This window comes from Montipora capricornis, chromosome 2, assembly GCF_036669925.1.
Source record: "Montipora capricornis isolate CH-2021 chromosome 2, ASM3666992v2, whole genome shotgun sequence".
NCBI classification, from domain to species: Eukaryota; Metazoa; Cnidaria; class Anthozoa; order Scleractinia; family Acroporidae; genus Montipora; species Montipora capricornis.
Window position 1 is genome coordinate 33040696 of NC_090884.1, and position 14175 is coordinate 33054870.

General features: G+C 38.9%; 2 protein-coding genes across 6 annotated transcripts in view; one reads left to right on the top strand and one right to left on the bottom strand.

Annotated features, from left to right (window-relative positions):
• Positions 1-496: 496 nt before the first annotated feature.
• The window catches only part of LOC138019026 (uncharacterized), a 34643-nt gene continuing 20964 nt past the window's right edge, over positions 497-14175 (bottom strand). The window contains exons 1-6 of one of the 5 annotated variants that reach the window (XR_011126098.1): positions 12174-12311; positions 6481-6633; positions 5652-5752; positions 4790-5108; positions 3366-4215; positions 497-3086 (exon numbers count right to left, since the gene is read on the bottom strand). Coding sequence is in view for 4 of the 5 variants with exons in the window: in XM_068865693.1 (XP_068721794.1) it covers positions 2902-3086; positions 4790-5108; positions 5652-5752; positions 6481-6574 (699 nt within the window). In the remaining variant the exon portion in view is untranslated. Of the gene's footprint in view, positions 4216-4789; positions 5109-5651; positions 5753-6480; positions 6634-12173; positions 12312-14175 lie in introns of those variants that run through there. The other 4 variants (XM_068865711.1, XM_068865693.1, XM_068865704.1 and 1 more) reach the window with 4 other exon arrangements.
• On the top strand, positions 9876-10538 carry LOC138037175 (uncharacterized). Its single transcript, XM_068883160.1, has one exon. It carries the CDS (start codon positions 9876-9878, stop codon positions 10536-10538), a length of 663 nt encoding a protein of 220 aa, XP_068739261.1.

Consider the following 14175-nt stretch of genomic DNA (forward strand, 5'->3'; position numbering starts at 1 on the left):
CTTACATTCTATTTATCAGGCCCTAGTACAACCTCATTTCAACTACTGCAATATTGTTTGGGGAAACTGTGAGTAACTTTGCAGGAAAAACTGCAGAAACTACAAAACAGAGCTAGAGCAGCCCGTGTCTTGACCTACTCTAACTATGACGCTCATGTCAACAATTTATTTGAACTCTTAAGATGGAAATCCCTAGTCTCTCAAAGGCAAATTGAAAGAGCAACAATGGTATTTAAGTCCCTACAGGGACTAGCACCTGAGTATCTCTGCTCGAAAATTGTCCATCGCGATTCTGGTTATTGTTTGAGAGACTCTGTGAATAAGGTAAATGTTCCGCAACCGCGCACAAACTTCTACAAAAAACAGCTTTAGCTATTTAGTGGCGCAGTTTTGTGGAACAGTTTGCCATTAGAGCTAAGGAAAGCAGAGTCCCTCAATCAATTCAAACGACTGATTAAAGAGGTTATCTAAGCCATTATTCTAAACACAGGATTCATGGAAAGCAGCTTTTATTGTATGACATTGAATGAGATAGTTAATGTAGTTTACATAGTTTTATCTATAAATTTTTAATTGTACATTTTTTTTTTCATATTGCTGATAAATTGTACCGTGGTTAAATAAAGATTAAATAAATAAGTGACACTCTATTCGAGATCAATTGCCGCTCAAATATAAGACAAACCGGAAACCAAATAGGACAAAATAGAAAAACCCAAAAAGCACATCGGATAAAAAACCGAAAACCCGCTCGTATTTTTTACGAAAACCGAAAACCAGATGCTAAAAAACGAAAAATCCGCAAACCGCTATGAACACCAAAACCGAAAAACCGATCTAAACAATAGCCAAAACCGAAAATCCCAATGTCCCCCTCGTTTATCGGTTTGATGTCCTTTCACAGCACTTAATATACCCGGCTTTTCTAATTTCTGAGCGGGAGGTCGTCGGCGAATCACGAAACAACTTAGCACTTGTTGAAGCCCTTAAAAAAGCCCATGCTGAGCTGCCCTTCATCAAAGTCTCATATGTACTTTAAGTAATATTTTAATTCATAGAGTCCTTTCACGGGAATACATAAGCCCAACAAATTGACCTGCTCCAATCGGAGTGACTTAAAAGCTCATTTGGCATAGCATTGCACCGCCATCGCAGAGTTCATTGGTTCGAATCTCGTTGTCAAAAACACCTGAATTTTCCAGCTATCTATTATAGAGACAATTGCTCAAATTCAGTTGTTCCGATAAGTGCGAGGATTGCTTTTCCTTTTTTAAACTTTCACCTTTTATGGAACGTAAAAAGAAGTGACAATTGACCGGCTCCTTGATGGATTGATAGCTCAGTGGTGGAGAAGTGTGCAACGCAATCGCACTCCTCTACAGGTCAGCTTTTTGTTTGTTTGTTAAGCAACTGAAACGACAACAACAACAACAACAACAAAAGACGGATGCTGAAGTTGTTTCTTTAACTGCGATATCTTTTTCCAAGAAAATCATCGCATATCCGCAGTTGTATTTGTCGACCGTTTCAATTTATTCTTCCCATTATAAGATTTATATCCCTTTTTTCGATCTATCGACGGCCCCTGATAGATTTTAATGGCACATCTTGTTCGTAAACACAAGAATAATACTTTAACATCTCTGGCACTGATCTCCAGTGGTTTAAACCGCCTTGAGACACAATTTCTTCCAGTGAGCTTATTACCAGTTTTAACGGCACTTGGACGCCTTCAATTTGAGGTCTGTCTGTTACTGTTTTGTGGTATCATCGAGCGGCAATAGATTGCGCCAAGTCGACCACATTGCTGAAGTAAGGCGACACCACAATACCAGGAACTCTGTGCACGTGATCCGCAGGTGTTGTGAGACGGCAAATATAGTTCACAGTCCTTATCTAAGAAGACTTGAAAGTCTGACCATTTGCATAAGTGATTACAAAGGCAGCACTTTCTCCTCAGTTATTTAAGGACCTTGAATGCTGGTCCGGCCGGATTTGAAACTTCAACGGCCTTCCGCATGCAGTCCGATGCTCAACCAATTCAGCCGACCGGTCGGCGTTGAGTGATGGGTTTCGTGAGCCTACCAGCCCAGAATGATCGATGCTTGGGCCTGTACTTTTCAAATTCTCGGAACCAAATGACACGCCAAAGGTCTTTAAAAGTTGCATGTTGCATGCAGATGACACATCGCTGTAAAAATTGTTACTTTTACAGGATACAGCTGTTTCGAGGAAAGTTGTCCAAAAGAAGCATTAAAGCGTACGCGACCGATAATGCCGAAAGGCATTATGGTAAACTGCTAGTTTGAGTCAACGAATACATCACATCAATGCTATCGAAAACGTCACCTCTTTACCGACATGGAGATATGACTGAGTTTCAAAATTCAATCAAATGATCCACCCCATGAATTTGTAACAAAGGGTTAGGATTCACAGAGAAAGCATGATTCTGACTACCTAACCTTACTTATTGTGTGTCATGTTTTGCAGAGAAAGTCGGAGAAATGTACCAAAAATCGTGGCGCACGTGCAGAGCCATCGTTTTGCTAATGAACCCTTTCGTTTTTGGACGTGTTTTGGTAGCGTGATGACGGGAAAGAGCTTCAACATAAGCTTGTGCGTACTGCCACTTCATCAACGCTATATCCTAAGAACTCTCTCATTCAAATAGCTCGCCACTGCAGGTCTTCACTGGATGGTCGTGGCATCTTCGATTCTGTGCGTTACAAGTTGAATTTATTTTATTGAATACCTCCCATACTACCTTTCGGCATTGTCGCGAACGCTCTTACGCTTCTTTTAGACAACCTTTCCCGAAACATGAAATGGACTGCATATCTTGTGCTTTAGAAGCATGCCTCTAAATTAAACGAGACAAATAAGTCCTGTTAGATTGGTTTAAATGTACGCGGGTTCACCTAAGCAGGATATTCCATCAGAGGCCAGTCGATATTCAATAGCACACGAACAAATGAAGCTCCCTAGTGTATTCGTACAAATCTGAATGTGCAGTCGGAAGTCCCAAGGAACTTGCAGCTGGTAATAAGGCATTGAAAATAATGCTACTGATGACATTGGTGTGCCTGTAAGATAAAATCATGCATAGAATGTACTTCCGTTTCCCTAACATTTACAAAATGTAATTACTGACGTTTGAGTAATCTGGGAACGAGTTAGTCAAAGATTAATATTCTGACGGCACGGTTGAGAGGTTTGGGTTCGGTCATGTGATTTGGTGACCATTTAGGGTTTTTGGCGGGTGATTTCTGTCATTCTACGTCAGTCAGTCCTTCTGGTGGCTTTCCTTTTTTTGTTTTGATTATGGTAGGGTAATGTAGGGTAATGTAGGTAATGTACGATACCTTTTTTTAATGCAGTGCCACTTCATTAGATGAGGAAATCGTTTCCACCTTTTTGGCCTCGAATACGGAATGTTTCTTTTTGGTGGCTTTTCGTATCTGGCTTGGTACATTACGTTTCCATTGTCTATTTCCTAAGACTTAATCCGCTTTCCTTTCTTAGAACTGGCCTGCCAGATCCATCAGTTTCCAAAGAACAGGCTACAATTTGAATGAAAAGCTGCTGCATGATAATCCTTCGCATTCTTCCGGAAAAGTATTTATCGTCCTCGAAGTGTGTTAACTTGAAGGCATTTTAGAGTTAGTTCTTCCAAATGCCCGGTCTGGCCGGTCACTTCTGTCAAATGGAAAGCGTCTTTAGTTCCTTATATTGTAAATCTCGTTGTATTAAGTTTACTATATTTCTATGTGGAATTGTCCACGAGGAGCACTTGTAACCATCAGATGGCTGACTGTTCTCTCATAATAATGTACTCTCATAATAATTCCTCTTGTTGGTGGAGTCAGAATTGAATAATTGTACGATAGAGCGGTTCACGCAAGTTTGCGTTAATTGGCACATTACTACATTTATTTTACCTTTCGGAAAGAATACTAGCTTGGAAATAGGAACGAAGAGAAGGCAAATGTTTTGACGAGACAAGGCAATCTTGTGAAATCTAACTCCCTTCACCGTTTACGGTTCTCTTAAGGGGTCAATTACGGAGCTCATCCATGCAAGGACAGAATTAAAGAAGGGGTAAATGGGCGAACGTAATCACCTGCTGAGACAGACATCGACATCGACATCGACGCAGACATGGTGGGCATTGGCATGGACATGGAACCGTGAAAGAACTACATTCGTTCACATCTGGAACAGAACAGATGAACTCAAAGCAAACGACAGCAAAGAAATGGACAAAAGTAAAAAACGCACGTGCAGGACATGCAAAGCTATTATTTTTGCCCACTAAATATGTAAATTTGTGACGTTCTCGTTAAGCGCCCTAACAACTATGACTAAAACCCACGCCCAGGCACCAGAGTTGTGCAATTTGGATGCACTCTATTCTTCAAAGCTGAAAAAAAAAGTATGAAAGGGAGGTCATAGATAGTTGTACAGTTGGTATAAAAGTCTTGAAAAATCTTGACCGGCTTTATAAGGCTCTTCAGTAACCTTGATATTAAATTTCGTTTTCACGGCTTTCGTAGATATTTTATAGCGAAGATATCGATGACGTCACCTATTGATATTAATGTGCCAACCAGAGCCTTATTGGATGCCGAAACAAAGGGTTCCTTTGTTCAAAAGAAATTTGACGTCAATGTTTGTAAACAGATATCTTCCCAATAGCTAGAAGGTAGTGTATGGCTTCAAAGCAGGGACAACTTATAAAAATGCCCAAGGGCTAGAGTGTTTTGGATAGATTTTTGTCCTAACATACCTTCGGAATAAGTAAACCAGGGTGGTGCAAGAGAAAATCCAGTTGCACAAATACCGCCAGGACTAAACTGCCAATCACTCGTTGAAGTAACTCCTGGTGTGGGTGGTCCGTCAAAAGAGCAGCCTTGTCCTACTACGCCACCACGATCTATCAAAATGGCGTAGGTACCATGCATACTTATGGCTGCATAAGGAATTGCAAACAGCAGAGTTATCTGATCACTGCTGATTGTGGCATGCGCAGAGAGCGTGTCAACCTTGTAATATGTTTGACCACTAATGACGAGCCTGATGTAGGAGGTCGATGTCGGCTTCTTTATCTGAAAAAAAAAAATAAAGAATCTAAATCACCTAAATCAGTCTGGGGTGGGGGTAAAATGTGTCGAGGAATCCATCAAACCAATCCTTGGCTTGCACCTGACGTCATCGGCGGCGATGTTGGTGTACGGAACGAAAGCAAAAAAGTCTTCTGGGAATTTGGCTCTAACATTATGCAAAAAGCGAGCGACATTTTCCTTTTGTTTTGTACACCGACATCACGTCTAATCACGTGAGGGCAAACCAAGAATATCAAAGAAGGGTCTTATAGGAAACTTAAGGCATTTCCTTACATTATTATATTATGAAAACATCAAGGTGGAAAATGGACATGATGATGTTGAAATGCCCTTAATAATTCAGAAATCTGAGTAAATAGTTAAAAGTTTTAAGAAAGGGCCAGCTTTTCCCTAACCTCGCCTGTCACCTTTTCCTGGTAGTGTATTTTTATCTGGTTTTATCAGCTCTTCTTCAGTTCATTATGTGCTTTAAATTATAACGGTACTTTTATTCCTCACTTGTTTAATTTGTATTACTCATCTTACCACTCGATCAAATCGTATGCTGAACCACAAAAATTCAGGTCCAGTTTTACTAACAGGGTTTCTCGGCTCTCGGCTTTCCTTTATCACTCGAGGTGAGTTCCCTGACAAAATAAAATTAAATCGGTGGTATTCTCCATGATACCAATAATGTGTTTGCTTATTTCTTCCTCTTTAACTGTTGGCTAAGTGCATAACAACTGTTGGCTAAGTGCACAACAATTTTGCAAGCTTGTTCTCACAATTATAGATCGCACCATTTTTACTCAGTCTAACAACAAGATGTTTACTGTTTTGTATCAGAGAGGTTCCCAGTTTCGCTTTTGTTTCTCCTCTTTGTTGTATCCCCTCTACTAACTCTGGTTGTATATAACTCAATTCTATCATATGTCATATTTTAATAAAATTGTTGTAATTTATGGAAATGTATAGTAATAGTATATGGACCCGCCATAGAAGTGCCGGAATTCTACAGCCGTGTGAGATTCTCCCATTTCATAAAGAATATATGATGATTTACTTAGTTGCGTACATAAGTATGGTTTAGTAGTAGTGCATAAATAGTAATGGTGCATATATAAATAATAATAGTACAGGTATAGCTAAATTAAAAGCGTTGACAATAATATTTAAGTATAACTTATTAAAAGTAATGGAGCCATACATCGACTCCCGGAAGCACCATATCTATGCACATACTAGATATGGATAGTAGATTGTGAAAACTCTAAAGAAACCTTACTTGTGTTTAAGTTAATTCCGTAGATTAAAATAAAATCGAACGAAAAGAGGTGCGTTAGAATTCTGTTTTGTTACTTAACTGTCACCTTACCCACTCGAGTCAACGGCTTTGAAGCAGAACGACTGCTGTCCGACTTGATATTGGCTAGGATACCATGTGATGTTTTTGTAGTAGACTCCTGCATAATACTGCAGAGCAGCGAGATGCATACCTATAGGAGATGATGTCATTATTTCCAGAATTCTGAAATTGAAAATAATATTAATATTAATAATAATATTTACCGGGTAATCATTTCTACCACTAGGTATATAGATATTAACCTACTCAGGGAGTAACTAACAAAAAAAAGACGTCTTCATTGACGTTTGAAGGTCTTTGAATGATTAATGCCATGGATATTTGACGCAACTCCCTTGGTAAATTAAGAGTTCCACAACTTAGGTGCTGCAATGATTAAGTCTCTTTACAAAATAATGTGACTTAAGTAATGGATTTTTTGACACACCAGCTCAACCTAACCTAAAGATTACCTACTCGTTTATTTATTCATTCACCGGTCCACTCATTCACTCTCTAATCTCCAACAGATTAGGATTTAGTGTCTTTAAGACTAATGATATTCTCTTCCACTCTAAAAAGTTGAAACTCTATATTAATTCTTTTCATTTAAAGTAATTGATGGAATAAATATTACGCACAAGTTCCTACTGTAAAATATCTCGGAATTACCTTTGACCAATAAAAACTGATCTGGAAGAATCACATTGATGAACTCTTCCCAAAACTGGCAAAAACTGTTGTTATTCTCATTCTATACTAAGGTACTACGTCAACATTGATATACTGTGTTTTATTATTCGCTAATCTATTCCTTTTTTACATATGGTATTCATGTATGGGGCCTAACATATCCAACCTATTTAACGTCAATCCCCATCTTACAAAAATGAATAGTTAGAATTATATCATTTTCAGAACCTGTAACACAGTCAGAGCCAATTCTAAAATCTATTTTAATTTGTTAAAATACTGTGATATAATTCAGTTTGAAATCCTTTCCTTTGTTTATCAGTGGCTTTATAAACTGATCAGGCTTTCCTGTTTCTCTGATTATTTCAAACAAATATCCTCCGTTTATTCATACGCGAAATCAAGATCTGTTTGTTACTTCAGTCCAAACTATTCTTTTGCTTTGTTGCACTGGTATTGACCTTTGGATTTGGAATTCACCACCGATTAATATAAAACAATTAATTAAATTACTCCTTTTCCCAAATTTAGAAAAAAAAGAAGAATTCGATGATCGCTGGTTAGAACAGCATTATTGATCCTTAAGGACGTTCGCGCTAATTGTTTGTGCGCAACGTTACTGCGCAGGTAACACGACTGTAAGATTACTTCGAGCATTAGTGAAGTTGAGGTTTTAAAACCTTTGCAGAAACCGCGGACGATAAGTATTGCACAGCGTTGGATCAGAGAAGATCGTGATCAGTCAAAATTGATTTTAAAATATTTATGAAAATCAAGTAGACTACTGCACGACTGATATTCGCGTTGTTTTATAAGTCGTGCACTAGTCTACTTGACTTTCATAATTATTTTTCAAGCATCAGTTAAAATAACATGGCGACAAAAACGCCGGGGAAAAAATTCCAGGCCGGCAAAAGAATGGCGCATTTATTTCCGAATCATCATAAAACGTTAAAGAGAAGTGAGCGGGAGCATGGAAACGCTCTGGAAAAGGTAGCTGCTGATCGAGTAGTGGCTGAGATTTTGGAAAACTCGAGGACGAACCGTTGCGTAAATTTAATGGGGTTTTTTTAAAAAATGTTTTTATTACCCTATGAACTTAAGTTCAAAATTATTGCATGTTTTTGAAGTTCTTTTCCTTTACTTTCGTGAAAACAGAGCAGTATTTTCGTCCTCGTCCGTTTGAATAATGCGGACCTGCGTGGAAACAACCAGCGATTAATTTTCACAAAAACCACACTCCAGAAGACGAGCATGACGGCAATGAAGAGATATTATACAAAACACTAATCAAATGAAGATGACGCCTGCTTAAAACTTCGTTGATATGCTCGAGAAAGTTTGTTTTGGGTGAAAACCTTTCTTGGGTTCCAGTCCTTCCCCGACAGGTCACGCAAAAGTGTGACAATCGAAATTTTTCAAGAGCTTTGCAAAATCACATCGATTTTACTCGTTTAGAGTAAGATTATTACACTGTGCTCCGTGTGCCAGAAGAATGTCCGTAGTAATAACTGAGCTATTGAATGTGATGTGTCTAAACATTGGTGTCATATCAAATGCGGTGGCGAAATGAAACTTCGTGAATACCGACGATTGCAAAACATACCTGAGAATTTCGACTGGACTTGTCCATCTTCTATATCTACCCTAAGAACTTTACCTTTTGCAGACATCAGCAATTTAGACTCCAGTGTTGGCTCCTTTACTTCTCATGGTGATGACTCTCTTGCTGAACCGGCCAGCTTCTCAACAGACATTGGCTTCCGAAGATTACCTTGAGAACCTCTCAAAGATCTTGAACTATTCATCCAAAGATCTAAGAGTTGCACACTTGAAAATTTGTAGCCTTCGATATAAGATCGACGAATTAAGACTCCTGCAGAGGGTATGTGGAATTGACATTTTGGGAATTTCTGAGACCCATCTGGACTCTTCTGTTCCTTCCTCCAACTTATCCGACGTGATAGAACTAAATGCAAAGTAGGAGGTGTTGCCCTGTACTATGCTGAACATCTAACGGCTGTACACCGTAAAGATTTATTAGTCAGGGATATTGAGGCCATATGGTACAGGTGAAATTCTACGTTATTCTCAGTTGTTTACCGATCTGAACTCGAAACTCCGAACTTCTTCTTCTTGACAACTCGAAACTCCGAACTTCTTCTTCTTGACAACTATCACGGCGTTCTTGAGAAAGCCTGGTTGAAAACAGACAGTATTTTCGTCCTTGGTGACTTAAACTGCTGCATGTTGGAAGCCCAAAACAATCCTGGCTCCACCTTAATTACATCTAAAACAAAGAATTTGCTGAAGCTTTTTGAAGATTTTAATACGCAAAATGTTATTGCTGAACCAACCCGCATAACTTATACCACAAAGTCACTGATTGATCTTATTGTTACCACCAAGGTGGATGTTGTGCGATGCACAGGAGTAATGCCACTAGGTATATCTGACCATTGGCTAGTGTATGCACGCTTAAATTGGGCAGCAAAAGACCACCGCCGAAGATCATTCGCACCAGAAACTTTAAAAATTTTAATGCAGCGAATTTTAAGGCTGATATTGAAAAGATTACTTTTCATATCTTGGAAATTTTTCAGCACAAAGACGATGCGCTCTGGGGATGGGAACAATTTCTTAAAAATATATGCAATGCTCACGCCCCGTTTAAGGATGTGAAAGTGAGAAGTATGTCTGCTCCGTGGATTAATAACACAATTAGGCACAAAATGAATCGCAGATTTAAATTATTCAAAGAGGCAAACCGGACAAAGGATCCTAGCAAATGGCCTGCATATAAAAAACTTAGAAATGAAATCACAGCTGATATACGCAGAGCCAAGGCTAAGCATTTTAAAGATGTGTTAGCTGATGTCAAAACCACTGCAGAGTATTGGAACCTACTTTCAAAGGCGAATAACCCTAAATTAAGGAAAGCGATAGGTCCATTGAAAAGAAAGGATGGATCGCTCGCAGTTGATGATAAAGAAAAATCAAATCTAGTCAATAATTTCTTCTCTAACATCGGAGAGAAACTGGCTGGCAGTTTCCAGCCCCAATATCTATCTGACCTGGCCACGTCAACTAAGATTGTTCCCTGTGTCAATAACATTGCACTATCGCCATTGGCCATTGAGAGAAAATTAGCTAATCTCAAAAAAAATAAAGCGACAGGACCAGACGACATATCACCGAAAATAGTCAAGGAAGCTGGAGATGCATTGCTAACCCCGTTGATGTTCCTTTACAATATGAGTTTGAAAGATGGCTACGTCTTTAGCCAGTGGAAGACTGCGAGAGTCAAGACTGAAATCGGAAATTATCGCCCCCTATCTTTTCTCAGTGTTCCTAGCAAAATACTTGAATTCTATCATTCACCGTGCGTTTATTGAAAATAAATTAATCACAGACGAACAATAGGCTTACAGGAGAGGATATTCTACAGAGCTGTTGCTAGTACCTATCACAGAAATTTGGAGGAGTGCCATTGATTCAAATAAAGTTGTTGGTATAGTGCTGGTAGATTTCCAGAAAGCGTTCGACTGTGTCTCCCATAATGTGCTATTACGTAAATTAGAAAATGATTTTGGAATTAATGGAGTGCTCCTTGACTGGCTGCGCAGTTACCTTGACAATAGAAAATCATATACTGTCCTAAATGGTATAGCATCAGATCTTAACACTGTTAAATCTGGAGTACCGCAGGGTTCTGTTCTAGGACCGACCTTATTTTCTCTTTACACAAGTGATTTACCTGAAGCTATAACCACTGCGACAACCTACATGTATACATGCTGATGATACAACCCTACATTGCATTGGCGATTCTATCGACGCAGTAATTTCTGGACTTAACAAAGCTTTAGAAGAGCTTCTATACTGGTGCAAAACAAACTCCCTTGTGCCTCATCCAAAGAAATGCGAAGCAATGATCCTCCATCGTGGAAGATTCACTCGCCCATTGAAAGAGTTAACGTTGGCCCAGCACACCATCAAATGGGTTACCTACTCTCGTCTATTAGGCGTATTGATAGATGATCAAGTAAACTGGTCTAAACATGTTAGTGTTGTTAAAAAAGGCTTTGTTGGTAAGTTAAACTTGTTAAAACGTAGCAGATTTCTTCCAAAGAATATGTTATTAGACTTGTATTTTAGAGTTATTATGCCGTCGATCGTATATGTTATATCAGTATGGGGAGGTCTCACAAATAAGGAAGGTTTTAAGGCATTAGAAGCACTGCATTGTAGAGCTGCGAGAATTATCTTTGAGTTACCTTGGGAGATGTCTAATGCAGATGTTATGAAAAAGGGTAATTGGTATTCTTTAGCCTTTATGTATAAAATTAGCTTAGCTAAGCTTATGTATAAAATCCACAATAACCTGACTCCAGACGCTATGTCAGTTATTATTAAGAACAATGATAACATCAAGCGATATCAACTTAGGAAAAAACTGAAAATTGATGTCCCTCGTTTTAACACCAACTACATGAAGAACTCTGTAGCTCGTAGAGGAGCAATAGTTTGGAACACGTTGGTTCCTCAACTTAATGACGATATAGACAATGCTAAGAAATACGCTATTATGGCAAGACGGTCAAATGCTCTGCTACACCTAGATTTCGACTGTATCTCCCCTCAAACATTAAACAGAAGGGAGGAAGATTTTAAGTATAATTAGTGTTAATAACTAGTCGATACCAGAGTACCACCTTGTATTTTAGAATTTTGAGCTTTTATCGTTTTAGACTTGTAAGTAGTAAGTAGCTATATGATTTTAGCTGGTGTATATCCTATTTATTTTCTAATTCATTAAGTTATCTTACTTAATTATTTAGACACGACCCCACAAGCGAAGCATCGCTTTAAATATTTATCGTGTATAAATAAAGATTATTGATTGATTGATTGATTTTTCCACTGCCTTTTTCTCCGAAACAAAGTCGGTGATCCCCATTTTTTTTCCATTCATTTTGGAGTAAGTACTTCATGACCTAACTCTAGGCGAGAAATGAAGAAAATCTCACCGTAGCAAGATTTTGGCGCGAACGTCCTTAAATCTTCTCAGCGTCCCTCTCAGTTCTTGAGATACAAAGGGCATTGTGACACCCGAAATGGCCCGTAAAGTTTCGGGGCTTTCGAGAAACGGGCCCCAGGTCTCCCTCGGTCGTCACTTGTTTCCATCCGCCAAACTGACGTGACGTCATCGGATCTTCGGTGGAAATCTTCGGTTTAAGCGTCGGCTTTGACCATCGTAAAACAAATATGGCGGCCACTGCGAGGCTTCAAAGACTGGCTGAAATTCAAGGTCGTCACTCGAACTATACTTCCCAGACTTGCGAATGAAGCAAGATTATTGTTGTCATGATTTGAATGACCGATTATCTTTGTGTTGTTGGTTTTTAAGACACACTGTAAGAGAAGGTATCACTATCATGCGATAGCTGCAGCTTGTAAACTTTAGATGCATGGCTAAATCTGCTAGTATCTGGTAAATTGGTTACTATCGAGCTCGGTGCGAAGTGTTTCATGTGGCAAGGATACAGTGGGGAATAGATGTTTGTGGAACACCAGTTTAATAAAAAGGGACGTCATGTCAATTTGGTGGATGGCCGGATTGTTTCCATCCGCCAAACTGACGTGACGTCATCTGATCTTCGGTGAACATCTTCGTTTCAAGCGTCGGCTCTGACCATCGTAAAACAAATATGGCATGTCACTAGTCCAGCAGTATATTTGTGTTTTGCCGTGTCATTTAACAGTGTTTCAGATTTATTTCTATAAAATTTTGAAACCTAGGGTAATTTGTTGCAGGGTAAAGCTATTTTAGACTCTAAAAGCTTTCCACCGTGAACAACGTCAGTTTGATGGATGGCGTAACCGATGCCGTATCATTCCATCCGTGAAACTGACGTTCAGTAACGGGCGACTGAGCACGGAAATTTACGACAATAAACCGAACAGCTGTCTCGGAATTACGAAGAATTTCCCGCTATGCACTGTTGTTTGGCGGGCAATTTCGAAATAATTTTCCTCGTCCGCGAGATCTGCAAGTTGCTACTCAGTTGTTTGTATTCAGCACAAGCCGTTTGCTATGGCTTTGCCTGCAAATGCCGAAGAAAGCGCCATAGGTGAAGGCGGCCATTTAGAGAATGAGAAAGGTAGTGGTGCTACCGAATCCGTATGTACTTGGCAGGACAAGTTAAGAGGGTCGACGAACAAGTATGTTGGCTACGTTGAATCTGCTGAGGCAGCCATGGCTGTGATTAGACAATATGAACTGGAAACAACAACAAAGTTTTCTTGCTTTAAATCAGTCAGAATATTTGGAGCTGGAGGTAAGATTTGTATTATGGGCCAAGGAAGTAATAAACAATAATAAGATAAATAATAATATAAAATAATTATAGCAATAAGCGTTACAACAATTAGAAGCTTGTTTATTCGCAACAAAGGACATTTTATTACATCAATAAATGTTCTATTTAAAGTACTGGATTTGGTAGGATAGGGATATGAACGTGTGTGTGGGGGAGGGGGTAAGAATGTTGGAGTAAAATGTGCACGTTCACAGTGGTATTGAGAATTTGATAATTTATCAGTCAATCAGAAATGAAGGTCTAAAGTTGAATAAATAGTAAGCTTATCTACAAAGGCTGTATGTAATACATGGGGTTGACTAAAGCATAGGTTTCACTCCAGATTACAGTTGAGATCATAATAAACATAACAAAAACTTTCCTTGTTCCCATGGTACACAGATCCCTTTGCCAAGCAAAGGAAAGTCTTTTTTAAAGATGATAAAATACCATTTGATGGAGTTCCCTTCAGCATAATTGGCACCAAGGTATTTGACTGCCAACATGGCCCAGACAGGAAAAAGTCATTTAAAGCAAGACATTCTGAAAACAAGGTATGTTGGTTATGACCACATGTATGGAGCAATTTTCATCAGGCATGGCCTTTTCGTGCTTTTAGCACTAAACAGTGAGGATTAAAAATATCAATCTTTTAACTACAGATTGATGA

Bases quoted from the DNA above. Each gene is read 5' to 3' on its own strand.
- LOC138037175 (XM_068883160.1), top strand. From the start codon at position 9,876: ATGAATCGCAGATTTAAATTATTCAAAGAGGCAAACCGGACAAAGGAT.